The sequence below is a fragment of the Excalfactoria chinensis genome (assembly GCF_039878825.1).
Source record: "Excalfactoria chinensis isolate bCotChi1 chromosome 2 unlocalized genomic scaffold, bCotChi1.hap2 SUPER_2_unloc_1, whole genome shotgun sequence".
Lineage (NCBI taxonomy): Eukaryota > Metazoa > Chordata > Aves > Galliformes > Phasianidae > Excalfactoria > Excalfactoria chinensis.
Genome location: NW_027315568.1, coordinates 159346 through 176720, shown reverse-complemented (window position 1 = coordinate 176720; position 17375 = coordinate 159346). Strand labels below are relative to the sequence as shown.

Sequence of the window (17375 nt, the reverse complement as noted above, 5' to 3'; positions counted from 1 at the left end):
GCCGGGGCCGGGCCGGGGGCTCCGGGCAGAGCCATGGCCGCCGCCTCCTCCTTCTTCTCCCGGAACTTCCGGTCGCTCGGCGGTCCGACCGGAAAAGCGCTCCGACCGGAAACGCGGGTTATCCGGATATTGGATCCGACCGGAAACGCGGCTCGAGAGGAAGGTTCCGCGATGGAACCCGGAGGGTCGGGTGGGACCGCGCTCAGTGTTGGGTCGGGGGCCGCTCCGTGAGCGCCCACACGGCGCCGCTCCGCCCCCAGCGGCTCAATGCGGGTCCCCGGGCTGCGGACCTCGGCGGGTTACGACCCTGTGCAAGGCCCGGGGCCGTCGCCGCAGTCTCGGGGCCGTCGCCCCGCCTTTCAAGGTCTGTGATTGGCTCCCCTCCCTCCGTCTTTGTCCCCTGCAGCCAATCAGCTCGCGGAGCGCTGCGGCCTATGGGGTGCGCTCGGCGAGGTCCGCTCGGAGGGCGGGCGCGGTGCGCTGACTGACACTCCGTTCAGCCAATAGAACGCCAGGGATGTTTCGCCGTTCTGAGTGACGCTCCATTCAGCCAATCGAAAAAGAGAAACGTTTTGATTGACATGATGATAAACCAATGGGAAGGAGCGGGCCGTCTTGCTCCGCTCGGGACGGACGGGTGGGGCCTGGCCGCTTGTTGTCGTCCGCTGCCGCCTGAGGAAGCTCTCGGTCGCCGCTCGCTCCGCCGCCGACTCGGGGATCCCTCAGGTCTCCCTCAGCCTCTCGCTGCGTCCCGAGCTCTCCGCGGCCATGTCGGGGTGGGCGGAGGCCCGACGGGTCGGGGTGAGACGGCGGACGGCGGCCGAAGCTCATTCGCCCTCCTCGAGCTTTTCCCGGAGACTCTGCCCCTTACGCACGTCCCGAGCCTGAAGGAGCGCAGCCGCCGCCGCCAGAAGGGCCGCACCGGGACCGGGAAACGCCGGTGAGTCCCGCTCGGAGGGCTTCCGCCATCTCGCGACCTTCCCCCCCCATTGCGGACTACATTTCCCAGCGTGCTTTGCGGCTCTTCCGCCATGCCTGGCGCGGAGATCCGCCGCAGGGCGCGCTGGGAAATGTAGTCCGCGGGGAGAGAGTCCTCGGCCTGCGCACTGTGCAACCCGGGCCCCGGCAGCTTCAGCGGCCGGAACCGAACCCGACACCGCCCATAAACGGTGCGCGGAACCGGGGGAGCGCTCAGGCCGCGTTCTGGAAGCGCGGCCCGGTTCGAAGGAGCCTCCTGAGGGGGTCCACAGTGTGTAGGCCGCACTTGAGGCCTGCTGTGGGCCTACGGCTGGGCCCGGTTCGAAGGAGCCTCCTGAGGGGGCCAGCAGCGTGTAGGCCGCACTTGAGGCCTGCTGGGGACCTACCACTGGGCCCAGTTCGAAGGAGCCTCCTGAGGGGGTCTGCAGCGTGTAGGCCGCACTTGAGGCCTACTCTGGGTCTATGGCTGGGCCCGGTTCGAAGGAGCATCCTGAGGGGTCCGCAGCGGGTAGGCCGCACTTGAGGCCTACTCTGGGCCTACTGCTGGGCCCGGTTCGAAGGAGCCTCCTGAGGGGGCCAGCAGCGTGTAGGTCGCACTTGAGGCCTATGGCTGGGCCCGGTTCAAAGGAGTCTCCTGAGGGGTCCGCAGCGGGTAGGCCGCACTTGAGGCCTACTCTGGGCCTACGGCTGGGCCCGGTTTGAAGGAGCCTCCTGAGGGGGTCTGCAGTGTGTAGGCCGCACTTGAGGCCTGCTGTGGGCCTATGGCTGGACCCGGTTCGAAGGAGCCTCCTGAGGGGGTCTGCAGTGTGTAGGCCGCACTTGAGGCCTACTCTGGGCCTACGGCTGGGCCCGGTTCGAAGGAGCCTCCTGAGGGGGTCTGCAGTAGGCCGCACTTAAGGCCTTCTCTGGGCCTACTGCTGGGCCTGGTTCGAAGGAGCCTCCTGAGGGGGTCAGAAGCGTGTAGGCCGCACTTGAGGCCTGTTGTGGGCCTACGGCTGGACCCGGTTCGAAGGAGCCTCCTGAGGGGGTCCGCAGCGTGTAGGCCACACTTGAGGCCTGCTCTGGGCCCGGTTCGAAGGAGCCTCCTGAGGGGGTCAGCAGCGGGTAGGCCGCACTTGAGGCCTACTCTGGGCCTACGGCTGGGCCCGGTTTGAAGGAGCCTCCTGAGGGGGTCAGCACCGTGTAGGCTGCACTTGAGGCCTGCTGTGGGCCTATGGTTGGGCCCGGTTCGAAGGAGCCTCCTGAGGGGTCCGCAGCGTGTAGGCCACACTTGAGGCCTGCTCTGGGCCTACCTTTGGGCCCGGTTCGAAGGAGCCTCCTGAGGGGGTCCGCAGCGTGTAGGCCGCACTTGAGGCCTGCTCTGGGCCTACGGCTGGACCCGGTTCAAAGGAGCCTCCTGAGGGGGCCAGCAGCGTGTAGGCCGCACTTGAGGCCTGCTCTGAGCCTACTGCTGGGCCTGGTTCGAAGGAGCATCCTGAGGGGGTCTGCAGTAGGCCGCACTTAAGGCCTGCTCTGGGCCTACGGCTGGGCCCGGTTTGAAGGAGCCTCCTGAGGGGGCCAGCAGCGTGTAGGCCGCACTTGAGGCCTGCTCTGAGCCTACTGCTGGGCCCGGTTCGAAGGAGCCTCCTGAGGGGGTCAGCAGCGTGTAGGCCACACTTGAGGCCTACAGCTGGGCCTGGTTTGAAGGAGCCTCCTGAGGGGGTCCGCAGCGTGTAGGCCGCACTTGAGGCCTACTCTGGGCCTACTGCTGGGCCCGTTGTGGGCCCGGCCCGAACTCAACGATGGTCCCGCAGTTGTTGAGTCCCAGCACCGTAGCAGCCCCACAGGGTGGTTCAGAACCGGGCAGCCCCCGCCGGGCACGGGCCGTGCTCCATCAGCCACCCCCGGTCTCCATGCAGGCATTGGCACTGAACTCTGGGCCCTCGGGCGCTCCTTTGGCCAAGCTTGAGCAATGGCTGTTGCTCAATGGGTTCTAATGGGTTCTCCTGGCCAAGGCTCAGCGCTGCAGGGTATGAATTTCCATGTTATTAATTGCTTCAGCTGCTCAGCCCTTTGCTGGCGTCCTTTCCCTTGTGTTTACACACACCTCCCATCTGTGCCCCGCAGCTCTGGCAGGCGCCACCCAACCCCCCTCCTTCTGCTTGCCATTAAGTCCCATTTATAATTAGCCCCATTTATAATTAGTCCCATTTATAATTAGCCCCATTTATAATTAGCCCATAGCTGGATCAGGCTGTTCTCTTCCTCCTCCCTTCATGCTGCTGGCTGGCACCGCTCCTACAGCCATAAATAAAAGCACGACCCGCAGCATCACGCGGCACTCGGCGCCTTCTGCTGCAAGGAAACGCTCTCCTTTGCCTGAGTCTTTTCTGCCTTGTCTGTTGTATTTCTCAGTTAAATGATTCTTTCCTCTGCTTATAGTAGCAAACAACATGTTGAGGTGGTTTTGGAGCCAATTAGCAGCTTATTTTTCCCCTGAAATCATATCTTTAAATGCCACTCTTAGTATCCAGTTGGTCATCTCAAAGGGTTTCGGGACAGTATCTCTTTGCTGTACAGCTTTTCCAAACTGAAAGTTTAAGGTTGATCCTTTAAGCTTTGGGTTCTCTGGGAGCTGCGGTGCTGTGCGGAAACGTGCTGGTTTCCTGCTGCCTGTGGGGCTGGGTTGGCAGCAGAGCTGCTGTTGGGGGGCAGCTCAGTGATAATGAGGCTGAAGGAAAGATGGGGAGGGGTTTTGTCAGGGATGTGGGGACAGCAAGGGGTGTCCCATCTCTGGAGGTGCCCCAGGCCATGGATGGGGCCATGGGCAGACTGCAGTGTGGGGGGCACCCAGCACACAGGGTGTTGGGGAGGGACAACGACCAGGGCGCTTTAGGGTCTTTCAATCCAAGCCAACCATTCTGTGTTTCTGTGATCTTTAAGGACCCTTCCAACTCAACCGTTCTCTGGTTTTATGGTCTTTAAGGACCCTTCCAACCCAACCATCCCATGGCTCTGTGATCTGTAAGGACCCTTCCAACCCAACCATCCCATGGCTCTGTGATCTGTAAGGACCCTTCCAACCCAACTGTCCCATGGTTCTATAATCTGTAAGGGCCCTCCCGACCCAACCCATTCTATGACCTTCAAGGACCCTCCCAACCCAACCATCCCATGGCTCTGTGATCTGTAAGGACCCTTCCAACCCAACCATCCCATGGCTTTTCAGTCTTTAAGGAGCCTTCCAACTCAAATCATCCCATAGCTCTGTGATCTTAAAGGATTCTTCCAAGCCAACCATTCTGTGGTTCTGTGACCTTGAAGGACCCTTCCAACCCAACCATTCCACAGTTCTTTGATCTTTAGGGACCCTTCCAACCCAACCCAACCGTTCCATGGCTCTATGACTTTTAAAGACCCTTCCAACTCAACCATTCTGTGGTTCTTTGAACTTTAAGTACTCCTCTACCTTAACCAATATTTCTGTGACCTTTTTGGACCCTTCCAACCTCACCATGCCATGGCTCTATCACCTTTAAGGACATTCCCAACCTCCTCATCCCATGCTCCATTTTGACGCCACATTTTGTGATTTGGCACATGGTTCCCCACCTCCCCAGGGTCTCTCCTCCCCTTCCCCTGGGCTCCCCGCAGTGCTTTGCCCTCTACTTTCCCACAAAGCATTTTGAGGGATCAGGTACAGAGCTGTGGGAAGAAACTGACTGAATCTTGGGGCTGGCAGCCAAGCATTTGAGGACCAGCAAGCCGTTCAAAATGTCCACCGTGGGCAGCACCGAGCAAGAACACCCCGCTGGCTCTTGCTGTGTGCCTGTGATGTGTGGGTGTGGGGAGGGGAATGGGGCAGCTAACTGCTCATTGTTCCTCTGGGGAGGAGTAACCGTACATGGCAGTATGGGCTGGGACTCATCTGCTGAGAGGAGCTCTGGGGTGAAGGACCCGGGGGCCCTGGTTGACCAGTGGTTGGCCAACAGTTGACCATGAGTCAACAGTGTGCCCTCATAGACAAGAAGAGTGATGGTACCCTGGGCTGTGCTGCAAAGAGACTGGCCGGCAGGGTGGGGGAAGGATCCTTGTTAGCCAACAGTTGGCCAATGGTTGACCAGGGAGGCCGAGGTGACCAACAGGACCCTGGGGGTGCTTTGCCCAGAGCAAAGCCAGCATGATGAGGAAGGTGCCTGGTTGGCCAACAGTTGCCCAGCAGTTGACCAGTGGTTCACCAGCAGTTGACCATGGTTGATCAGTGGTTGACCAGCAGTTGGCCAGTGGTTGACCACAAGCCAGCAGTGAGCCCTGGTGCCCAAGTGCATCGCCCAGAGCCCAGTTGAGGGCAGACTGGGAACTGCTGGAAGAGCCCAGCTGAGGGTGTGGGGATGGGGGGGGCCTGGAGCCCCTCCTGGTGGGGACAGGCTGAGAGCCCCGGGGCTGTGCAGCTCAGGGAGAGAAGGCTGAGAGGGGTCTGGGCAGCGCTGATGGATATCTGGGGGATAGAGGTGCAAGGAGGGCACTGGGTAGGGCTGTGGGAGCTCCAGAGGTCCCCTCCAACCCTCCATCCCCAGCTCCCTTTTTTCCTGTTCCTGAAAGACGTTTCACTCTCCATTCTGTCCTGCCTGCTGCCAGCCCTCGTGCCAAAGCTTTGGGGTCCCATCTCCCCGCAGGACGCACGCCTTGCTGCCGCTGCCGCACAGGGAATCGCTTTGAGCCCAGCACGGAGACAATGAAGCTGTTGGAAAACTCAAGTTTTGAAGCAATCAACTCCCAGCTGACGGTGGAGACGGGGGATGCCCACATCATTGGGAGGTGAGTTGGGAGCTGGGTGGGCTGCTGAGCCAACCGCACCCCGGGCTGCTTCTGCAGAGGGGAGGTGGCTCTATGGGGCCAGGCTGAGAGCTGGGGGGGGTTCAGCTTGGGGAGGCACCAGGGGACCTCACTGCAGCATATCTGTGAGCTTTAAGAACCTTTCCAACCCAACCCAACCATCCCATGGCTCCATGATCTTTAAGGACCCTTTCGACCCAACCATCCCATATCTGTGAGCTTTAAGGACCCTCCCAACCCAACCATACCCAACCATCCCATGGCTCCATGACCTTTAATGACCCTCCCAACCCAACCATACCCAACCCTCCCATGGCTCCATGACCTTTAAGGACCCTTCCAACCCAACCATCCCATATCTGTGAGCTTTAAGGATCCTCCCAACCCAACCCAACCCAACCATCCCATGGCTCCATGATCTTTAAGGACCCTTCCAACCCAACCATCCCATATCTGTGAGCTTTAAGAACCCTTCTAACCCAACCCAACCATACGCAACCATCCCATGGCTCCATGACCTTTAAGGACCCTTCCAACCCAACCCACCCATACGCAACCATCCCATGGCTCCATGACCTTTAAGGACCCTTCCAACCCAACCCAACCATACCCAACCATCCCATGGCTCTGTGACCTAAAAGGACCCTTCCAACCTAACCATTCCATGATTCTATGACCTTCGAGGACCCTTCCAACCCCATCATTTCATGGTTCAATGATTATGAAGAACTTTTCCAACTCAACCTGTTCCATGGTTCTGTGATCTGTAAGGTTCATCCCTTGGCTCTGTGATCTTTAAGGACCCTGCTAACACCCATCCCATGGCTTTATGATCTTTAAGGACCCTGCAAACCCGACCATGCCACAGCTCTGTGATTTTTAAGGACCCTCCCAATTCAACCACTATATGGCAGGCTTCATGATCGTTAAGGACACTTCCAACCCAACTGTTCTGTGCTTCCATAATTGGAGCCAGCCTCTCTGCTGTGCCTGGGCTTTCTCCTTCCTCTCTCTGTTTCCGTTTCCCGTCTGGTAACGCCTCTGTCTCTTTCTCTCTCTCTTCCTTCCTCTGCCGTGCTGCCGTACCACTGATTTACCATATTTGGTGCCTTTCACATTGCCTTGCAGCTGCTTTCTCTTTCCCTTGCCTGGTTCCCTTCTCCTCCAGCTCTGCTTAGCTCTGCCAACACCGCTGGCAGCCATTGCCTCACCATAACAACACCACATCCCCGGGCAGCTTAATGGGGCCGTGCTCTTTCCAGCCCATTCTATGACTGCACACTGATCTTAAAGGTCCCTTCCCCCTCTTTTCCATCGTTACTCTTTATGGCTGTTGGCTGAACACCCCGTGGGGTTTCCTCTCCTCTTCTCCTGCTGTAGAGGATGTGGAGCAGCACCGGGTGGGAGCTGTGGATGTTGGCCTTCCCATCACATGGGTGGGCTGGAGGGATCCGCAGGTGGCGTCTAGAAGGACTTTGCTGGGAGTTTGTATTCAACGCCGATGGTGACACCTGGCTGGAGGAGGCGGGGCGTTGGTCATTCTGCCCCACAGGGCTCAGCAGAAGCTGAGATCAGCAGCACTGAGCTCTTGTAGGACCCCATGCCCAGCTCTCATTGCCACACTGGGGCTGGGCAGGGTGGGGAGCAGCTTTTAGGCTTCACCCGAGAGCTCCTTTGGGTTTCTGCATTCCTGGGCTGCAGGTGAGAGCTCTGGGGTCGGTCCTGGCTCTGCTAATCCCACATCTCACACCACGCTGCGGTTTCCCTGCAGGATCGAGAGCTACTCCTGCAAGATGGCCGGTGACGACAAGCACATGTTCAAGCAGTTCTGCCAGGAGGGCCAACCCCACGTCCTGGAGGCCCTGTCACCCCCTCAGACCACAGGGATCAGCCCCAGCAGGTACAGGGCTGGTGCCGCTCGGACATCTCCAGCCTGGGGGCTGGGGGTGTTGGTCAGAGCCTCTGGCACGCAGGCTGGGGGCTGCTGACTGTGCTGGTTCTGTGCCTCAGGCTCAGCAAGAGTCAGAGCGGTGACGAGGAAGGGCCGCTGAGCGACAAGTGCAGCCGCAAGACGCTCTTCTACCTGATTGCGACGCTCAACGAGTCCTTCCGTCCTGACTACGACTTCAGCGCCGCCAAGAGCCACGAGTTCAGCCGGGAGCCCAGCCTCAACTGGGTGCGTGGGCAGAGCGGGTCCTGGGGGGGTTGGGTGGGGGCACCCGGTTCTGTGGGGCCACAGGGTAGGTGAGCCAGCGGGGAACCTCCATGACTCAAAGGCCAGTGGTGGCCAGCAGGTTGACCGTGAGCCAATGGTGTGCCCTTGTGGTCGGTGGTGGCTGATAGGTTGACCATGAGCCAGCAGTGTGTCTTTGTGGCCAGTGGTGGCCAACTGGTAGACCATGAGCCATCAGCATGTCCTTGTGGCCAACGGGGTAGACCATGGGCCATCGGTGTACCCTCTTGGCCAATGGTAGCCAACAGGTTGACCATGAGCCAGCAGTGTGCTCACATGGTTAAGGAGACCACTGGTGGCCAAAAGGTTGACCATGAGCCATCAGCGTGTCCTTGTGGCCAGTGGTGGCCAACGGGGTAGACCATGGGCCATTAGTGTGCCCTCTTGGCCAATGGTAGCCAACAGGTTGACCATGAGCCAGCAGTGTGCTCACGTGGCTAAGGAGACCACTGGTGGCCAAAAGGTTGACCATGAGCCATCAATGTGTCCTTGTGGTCAGTGGTGGCCAACTGGTAGACCATGAGCCATCGGTGTGCCCTCTTGGCCAATGGTAGTCAACAGGTTGACCATGAGCCAGCAGTGTGTCATGATGGCCAATGAGTTGACCATGACCCAGCTTTGTGCCCTCATGGCCAAGGAGGCTGGTGGCGGCCAACAGGTTGACCATGAGCCAGCAGTCTATTGTTGTGACCAGTGGTGGCCAATGAGTTGACCGTCAGTTGATGGTGTGCCCTTGTGACCCATAGTAGTTGACCATGAGCCAGCAGCGTGTCCTTGTGGTTGATGGTGACCAAAGGGTTGACCATGAACCGGTAGAGCGTCCTTGTGGCCAACAAGGCCAGTGGTGGCCAACAGGTTAACCGTGAACCAGTAGAATGGCTGCATGGCTGATGATGGCCAACAGGTTGACCGCAATCCATGTGCCCTTGTGACCAAGAAGGCCAGTGGTGGCACCTTGGGATGTGTTCCAAGGATGGAACTTGCTCTGGGGGGGATTGATGGGGTGGATGTTTGGAGATCCCTTCCAGCCCCTACAGCTCTGGGAGTCAGGAATTCACACCAAGGTTGCTATGTGCCTATAGTGTCTCCTCCCGGTATCACAGAGGAGCTGGGGATGCCAGGACCCCCCACCCCCGTCCCTCTCACAACCTGGGGACCCCCCAGTCCCTCTCACAGCCCCCTCCCTTTGCAGGTGATCAATGCTGTCAACTGCAGTCTCTTCTCTGCAGTCCGCGAGGATTTCAACGCCCTGAAGCCGCACCTGTGGGACGCCGTGGATGAGGAGATCTGCCTCTCTGAGTGCGACATCTACAGGTAATGGGACACCCCAAAACATGGAATTTTGGTGAGCCCACACCTGCCTGAGGGCTGGAGCAGGGCAGGAGCTCCACTGTCGGCTCTGTGAGCACAGAGGGGCAGGCTTGATTTTCTGCTTTCTGTTTCCAAAACGTGCAGAGGGAGGACGAGAGGTAATGAATGATCAGACATTGTGCCAGGTTGGGCATTAGGAACTATTCTTTCCCAAAATGAGTGGTCAGACACCGGCCTGGGCTGCACGGGGAGATGGTGGGGTCACCGTCCATGCAAGTGTCTGAGAACTGTGGGGATGCGGCACTTCGGGACATGGCCAGTGGGCACGGTGGGGTTGGACTGGGGGAGCCTGGAGGTTTGCTCCATCCTTAATGCTTCTATGATTCTATTTAGGGTGGTGGTATGAGGGGCTGGGGTTGGAATGGTGGATCTCAGAAATCTCTTCCAACCTTAATGACTCTGTGGTTCTATTGAGGGTCATGGTGTGGTGGGTTGAGGTTGGAGTGGTGGATCTTGGAAGTGTTTTCTAACTTTAACGTCTCTATGGTTCTGTTTGGGGTCATGATAGGGGTGGGTTGGGGTTGGTCTGTTTGAGCCTCGAGGTCTCCTTCAACCCTCAAAACTCTGTGGTTCTATTTAGGGTCATTGTGGGGTGGGTTGGTGTTGAACTGGATGATCCTCAGTGTCTGTTTCAACTCTCGTGACTCCATGGTTGTATTTAGGGTCGTGGTGGGGTGGGGTGGAGTTGGACTGGGGGATTTTGGAGGTCTTCCTCAACCATAATACTTTTATGATTCTGTTTAGGGTCATGTTATGATGGGCTGGGGTTGGATGGTGGATCTCGGAGATCTCTTCCAACCTTAATGTCTCTATGGTTCTATTTAGAGACGTGATGAGGGCAGGTTGGGATTGGACTTGGTAATTCTTAAGGTCTCTTTCAAACCTCACGACTCCGTGGTTGTATTTAAGGTCGTGGTGGGGTAGGTTGGGGTTGAACTGGTGGATCTCAGAGGTCTCTTCCAACCTTAATGAGTCCGTGGGTCTGGGCCAGGTTTGGGAGCAGGGTTTAGCTGAGTGTTCCTCACCACTGTTTCTTGATGCTGCAGCTACAACCCAGACCTGGATTCAGACCCCTTTGGAGAGGACGGCAGCCTCTGGTCCTTCAACTACTTCTTCTACAACAAGAGGCTGAAGAGGATCGTCTTCTTCACCTGCCGCTCCATCAGGTCAGCCCATGGTGATGGCACCCTGAAGGAGTTGCTGTGCAGTGGGTTGGGTTGGAGAGGTCCTTGTGGATTGTAGAGACATGGGATGGCTGGGTTGGAGGGGTCCTTAGAGGTTGCAAAGCCATGGAAGGGTCATTGAAGGTGATAGAGCCATGGTTGGGTTGGGTTGGGTAGGTCCTTAAAGACTGTAGAGCCGCTGAATGGTTGGGTTGGATAGATCCTTACAGATCATAGAGCCACAGAAGAGTCTGGTTGGGCTGGAAGGGTCCTTAAAGATTACAGAGCAGTGGGATGCTGGGTTGAGTTGGAAGGGTCCTTGAACCATGGGATGGTTGGGTGGGGTTTGTAGGGTCCTTGAAGTTCATTGGGCTGTAGAAGTGTTGGGTTGGATAGGTCCTTAAAGATCACGGAGCCATGGAAGAGTTTGGTTGGGCTGGGAGCATCCTTAAAGATTACAGAGCAGAGGGATGTTGGGTTGGGTTGGGTTGGAAGGGTCCTTAAAGGTCACAGAACCATTGGATGGTTGGGTTGGGTTGGAAGGGTCCTTAAAAAGCTTTGAGCCATGGAATGGTTGGGTTGGATAGGTCCTTAAAGATCACGGAGCCATGGAAGAGTTTGGTTGGGCTGGGAGCATCCTTAAAGATTACAGAGTAGATGGATGTTGGGTTGGGTTGGAAGGGTCCTTAAAGGTCACAGAACCATTGGATGGTTGGGTTGGGTTGGGTTGGGTTGGAAGGGTCCTTGAAGTTCATAGAGCCATGGAAGGGTTGGATTCGAAGGGTCCTTGAAGTTCATAGAGCCATGGAAGGGTTGGGTTGGAAGGGTCCTTGAAGATCACAAAACTTTGGGATTATTGGACTGGGTTGGAAGAGTCCTTAAAGATTATAGACTTGTTGAATGCTTGTTTTGGACGGGACCCCAAAGCCCGGCACTCAGCCAGGACCTGAAATGGTTCTGACCGCACATTCACATCCCTTCTTCCCGCAGCGGGTATGCGTACACCCGGCCAGAGTCAAGCAACGAGCTGGACATGGATCTCGGGGAGGAGGACATGGAGGAGAGCAGAGACCCCCAGGACCCCGAGAGCGGCAGCATCGAGGAGGACAGGTGTGTGCAGGCTCTGCTCCGTGCTGTGGGTGCTATGGGGCGGCCCCGGCACAGCGCTCCGTGCTGACCTCCCCTTCCCACCCAACAGGTTGCAGGTGATCTGCATGTGATCCCGGAGCTGCTCCTGCTCTACACACCCAAACACAAACACACACACACACACACACACACACACACACACACCCCTATACCCACACACTGGAGTGCCCCCAGCACCTTGGAGCGCAGCGAACTGAGAATGGCCGCCATTCCAACCCCCTCACCAGAAATGCATCCGCTCTCCATCCCCATTGGGGGGCTGTGATGGATCCCCTATGTCCTCTGGGGGGCTGTGATGGATCCCTTCTCCATCCCCTTTGTGGGGCTATGATGGATCTCCTCTCCATCCCTCTTTGTGGGGCTGTGATGGATCCCTTCTCCATCCCCTTTGTGGGGCTGTGATGGATCCCCTCTCCATCCCCACTGGGGGGCTGTGATGGATCTCCTCTCCATCCCCACTGTAGGGCTATGATGGATCTCCTCTCCATCCCCTTTGGGGGGCTGTGATGGATCCCTTCTCCATCCCCATTGGGGGGCTGTGATAGATCTCCTCTCCATGCCCTCTGTGGGGCTGTGATGGATCCCCTCTCCATCCCCATTGGGGGGCTGTGATGGATCCCCCTCTCCATGCCCTCTGATGGGCTGTGATGGATCCCCTCTCCATCCCCTTTGTGGGGCTATGATGGATCTCCTCTCCATCCCTTTTGTGGGGCTGTGATGGATCCCCTCTCCATCCCCACTGCGGGGCTGTGATGGATCCCCTATGTCCTCTGGTGGGCTGTGATGGATCCCTTCTCCATGCCCTTTGGGGGGCTGTGATGGACAGCCGTGCCGTGCCGAGCTCCGAGAAGCTTTGCTGCACTTTATCGCTGATCTCATTGGCTGCACTGACCCGCAAACTCCTCGTGGCTGCAGGCCGGGCTGGATTTCCCTCAAGCACTTTCCCTCCATCCATCCATCCTTCCATCCGTCCGTCCGTCCATCTGTCCCCAGCAGCAGCATTGGGGCCGAGGGCTGCCCGACCCCTTCCTGAGGAGCTCCGCGTTCTGTCCTTTCCCGAGTCCATTTGTTTCAAAGAGGTTTTGCTTTTTGCTCTTGACCCTCCCGTCGTCGTTCTCCCTTTTTTTTGGGTTCATTTTCTGCTTTTTTGGTCCCTCTCCGGGAGGTGCCGCATCACCCTGTAGCCTCTTGTTGGGGTGGATCTTGGCTGGGGGGAGGGTTTGCTGTTTGGTTTCTGAACCACGCATTGACTTTGGGCAGCGGCAGAGCGGGGCCGGGGGGGGCCTCGGGGTGTTGTTTTTTGTTCTTGGGGGGCACCCAATGGGAGCATCTCCCCACATTGTGCCCCATAGTTCCTGCTCAGGGCTGAGCACGCACAACCCCGAGCTGCCCCATAGCTGGGAGCCCACCCAGGGCCGCCCTTTAGTTTGGGGCACAGTCCCACCCCATAGACCCCTTCCCCTTTTCTGACTATGGGGGTCTGCCCCCTAAATCCAAGCAGGGGTCAATCGGACCAGAGCCCCCCCATGCAGTGCTGATGTGGGGCCGTCCTGCTGAGGGGTGGGTCGTGTCTCAGCCCCACGGCTGCCCCAGGGGAGGATTTGCTTCCAGCTTCTGCCCCTTGCGCTGCCCGACCTCCCCCCATTACTCAGGCTGGGAAAGAAGGAGTGAGGAGGGGGAGCTGAGGGTGGGGGGCACATGGATCCCCCCCCCCCCCAACTGTGGGTTCAGGACCCGATCCCGGCCCACCGCCATCGCTCTGCAATGGCTGCCAGCCCCATCCTGCCCATTGGGAATGCGTGACTTCACAGCATAGCAATGTATCCTTACACCAATAAAGGGTTTCTGTGATTCACCGCCCTGCCAATGGGGGTCCTGGGGGGGATACAGGGGGGGAAATCAGCCCACTGTGGCTATGGGAATGGAGACACGGGGGTCTCTGGGGGGTCTCAATCCTCCCCAGGTCCTGACTGATGCTATGGGAGGATGCTGGTGATTCATGGCCCTACGGGATGGGTTTATGGTCACTCCTGGCAGCTGTTAGCAGGTGCCACATGTAATCTGCTAGAGGGACGGGTTGGAAGGGTCCTTACAGATCACAGGGCCATGGGATGGTGGGGTTAGAAGGGTCCTTGAAGGTCACAGAGCCATGGGATGGTTGGGTTGCAAGGGTTCTTACAGATCACAGGGCCATGAAATGATTGGCTTGGAAGGGTCCTTAATGATCACAGAGCCATGGGGTGGTTGGGTTGGAAGGGTCATTACAGATCACAGGGTCACGAAATAGTTGCGTTGGAAGGGTCCTAACAGATCACAGAGCCATGGGATGGTTGGGTTGGAGGGGTCCTTAAAGATCACAGAGCCATGAAATAGTTGGGTTGGAAGGGTCCTTACAGATCACAGAGCCATGGGATGGTTGGGTTAGGAGGGTCCTTACAGATCACAGGGTCATGAAATAGTTGGGTTGGAAGGATCCTTACAGATCACAGAGCCGTGGGATGGTTGGGTTAGAAGGGTCCTTAAAGATCACAGAGCCATTGAATGGTTGGGTTGGAAGGGTCCTTATAGATCATGAAGACATGGGGTGGTTGGGTTGGAAGGGTCCTTACAGATCACAGTGCCATGAAATGATTGGGTTGGAAGGGTCCTTGAAGGTTACAAAGCCATGGGATGGTAGTGTTGGAAGGGTCCTTACAGATCACAGGGCTATGGGATGGTTGGGTTGGAAGGGTCTTTATAGATCACAGGGCCATGGGATGGTTAGAATGGAAGGGTCCTTAAAGGTCATAGAACCATGGGATGATTGGGTTGGAAGGGTCCTTAGAGATCACAGGGTCATGAAATGATTGGGTTGGAAGGGTCCTTACAGATCACAGAGCCATGGGATGGTTGGCTTGGAAGGGTCCTTGAAGATCACTGGGCCATAGGATGGTTGGGTTGGAAGGGTCCTTACAGATCATAGAGCCATGGGATGGTTGTGTTAGAAGGGTCCTTACAGATCATAGAGCCATGGGATGGTTGTGTTAGAACGGTCCTTACAGATCACAGAGCCATGAAATGATTGGGTTGGAAGGGTCCTTATAGATCACAAAGCCATAGGATGGTTGGCTTGGAAGGGTCCTTGAAGATCACTGGGCCATGAAATGATTGGGTTGGAAGGGTCCTTGTAGATCACAGGACCATGGGATGGTTGTGTTAGAAGGGTCCTTGAAGATCACTGGGCCATAGGATGGTTGGGTTGGAAGGGTCCTTATAGATCATGAAGACATGGGGTGGTTGGGTTGGAAGGGTCCTTACAGATCACAGGGCTATGGGATGGTTGGGTTGGAAGGGTCTTTATAGATCACAGGGCCATGGGATAGTTAGAATGGAAGGGTCCTTAAAGGTCATAGAACCATGGGATGGTTGGGTTGGAAGGGTCCTTAATGATCACAGAGCCATGGGATGGTTGTGTTAGAAGGGTCATTACAGATCACAGGGTCATGAAATAGTTGGGTTGGAAGGGTCCTTACAGATCACAGAGCCATGGGATGGTTGGGTTAGAAGGGTCCTTACAGATCACTGGGCCATAGGATGGTTGTGTTGGAAGGGTCCTTATAGACCATGAAGCCATGGGGTGGTTGGGTTGGAAGGGTCCTTACAGATCACTGGGCCATAGGATGGTTGGGTTGGAAGGGTCCTTATAGATCGAAGAGCCATGGGATGGTTGGGTTGTCAGGGTCCTTACAGATCACAAAGCCATGGGATGGTTGGGTAGGAAGAGTCCTTACAGATCATAGAGCCATGGAATGGTTGGGCTGGAAGGGTCCTTAGAGATCACAGGGTCATGAAATGATTGGGTTGGAAGGGTCCTTAAAGAGCACAGAGCCATGGGGTGGTTGGGTTGGAAGGGTCCTTATAGATCACAGAGCTATGGGATGGTTGCATTGGAAGGGTCCTTGAGGATCACAAAGCCATGGGATGGTTGGGTTGTCAGGGTCCTTACAGGTCACAGAGCCATAGGATGGTTGGGTTGGAAGGGTGCTTATAGATCATGAAGACATGGGGTGGTTGGTTTGGAAGGGTCCTTATAGATCACAGGGCCATGGGATGGTTGGGTTGGAAGGATCCTTACAGATCACAGAGCCATAGGATGGTTGTGTTGGAAGGGTCCTTAAAGATCACAGGGTCATGAAATGATTGCGTTGGAAGGGTCCTTGAAGGTCATAGAGCCATGGGATGGTAGTGTTGGAAGGGTCCTTGAAGATCACAGAGCCATGGGATGAGTTGGGATGGAAGGTCCTTGAAGGTCACATAACCATGGGATGGTTGGGTTGGAAGGGTCCTTGAAGATCACAGGGTCATTAAATGATTGGGTTGGAAGGGTCCTTACAGATCACTGGGCCATAGGATGGTTGGGTTGGAAGGGTCCTTATAGATCATGAAGACATGGGGTGGTTGGGTTGGAAGGGTCCTTACAGATCACAGCGCCATGAAATGATTGGGTTGGAAGGGTCCTTGAAGGTTACAAAGCCATGGGATGGTAGTGTTGGAAGGGTCCTTACAGATCACAGGGCTATGGGGTGGTTGGGTTGGAAGGGTCCTTACAGATCACAGAGCCATGGGGTGGTTGGGTTGGAAGGGTCCTTAAAGATCACAAAGCCATGGGATGGTTGGGTTGGAAGGGTCCTTGAAGGTCATAGAATCATGGGGTGGTTGTGTTAGAAGGGTCCTTACAGATCACAGGGCTACGAATGGTTAAGGGCTGCCCCTTAATTACCAATTTCCCACGGACCCGGCCCTTAATTACCAGCTCTTAATTGGGAGCTGTTGGGTGCGAGCTGCGGACCGCCAGCCCTGCAGGGGGCGCTATACCGAGATTCCAGGGTCCTCCCTATCCCAACCTTTCCCCGCCAGACCCTCCCCTTCCGGCCGCTCGCCTCACCGGATTGGTCCATCTCCACGCTGCTCCCCTCTCATTGGCTGTCGCCGTGGTTGCTAAGCAACGCTTAGCCATTTGAGGCCTGCTCAAGATGGCGGCCGAGGCGGCCCTGGAGGAGCTGACGGTCCTGCTGGGCCCTTCGTCGGGCGCTGCGGTGCGGGCGGGCGCGGCGGAGGCGGCGTTATCGCTGTCCGGCGACCCCGAGGGCCGGAGGCTCCTGGCGGCGCGGCCCGACGCTCTGCGGGCGCTGCTGGGGCTGGCGGAGGCCTCTGGGCCTGACGTCGGGCCCGGTCCGGTCGCCGCTCTCCGCTGCCTCCAGAACGTGTCGGCCGAGCCCGAGGCCCGAGAGACGCTGCTGGCCGCGCTGCCCGCCGTGCTGCCGTTACTACCGGCCGGACCGGCCTGCGGGCTGCTGGCCAACATCAGCCGGGAACGCGACGCGGCCCAGCGGGTGCTCGGAGGCCTCGAACGGGAGAACGGAGCCGGTTTGGAGGCGTTGCTGCGGGCGTTGGAAGGGCCTCGGCCGCCCCCGGAGCTCGGGGCGCTGCTCTGTAACCTCAGCGCGTTGCACGACGGCCGCAGGGCGCTGCTGGAGAGACCCCGGTACGTTGGGGGGGGGGTCGGGGGGGGGGTAATGTGGGGGGTGGGGGTCGGTGGGCGCTGAGGGGCCCCGTCGTTGCCGCAGGTGCGCGGTGCGGAGACTGAGGAGCCTCGTGGGGGACGCGGAGAGTGACGTGTTAAGGAA

General features: G+C 57.6%; 2 protein-coding genes across 3 annotated transcripts; both read left to right on the top strand.

Annotated features, from left to right (window-relative positions):
- Positions 1-611: 611 nt before the first annotated feature.
- Positions 612-13564, top strand: MAF1 (MAF1 homolog, negative regulator of RNA polymerase III). 2 transcript variants are annotated; one of them, XM_072360640.1, is made up of 8 exons: positions 612-940; positions 5596-5775; positions 7565-7693; positions 7804-7969; positions 9219-9340; positions 10444-10563; positions 11551-11670; positions 11759-13564. In XM_072360640.1, exons 2-8 carry the CDS (start codon positions 5693-5695, stop codon positions 11778-11780), a joined length of 762 nt encoding a protein of 253 aa, XP_072216741.1. In that variant the 5' UTR covers positions 612-940; positions 5596-5692; the 3' UTR covers positions 11781-13564. The 2 variants fall into 2 exon arrangements, with proteins under 2 accessions (XP_072216741.1, XP_072216742.1); XM_072360641.1 differs by having other exon boundaries at positions 647-940; positions 5634-5775.
- A 3145-nt stretch (positions 13565-16709) lies between these two features.
- Positions 16710-17370, top strand: HGH1 (HGH1 homolog; the record flags this gene model as incomplete). The annotated part of the gene is made up of 2 exons (XM_072360634.1): positions 16710-17233; positions 17316-17370. Coding segments are annotated over exons 1-2 (567 nt in total), but the record flags the coding sequence as incomplete, so codon positions are not given.
- Between the last annotated feature and the right edge of the window lie 5 nt (positions 17371-17375).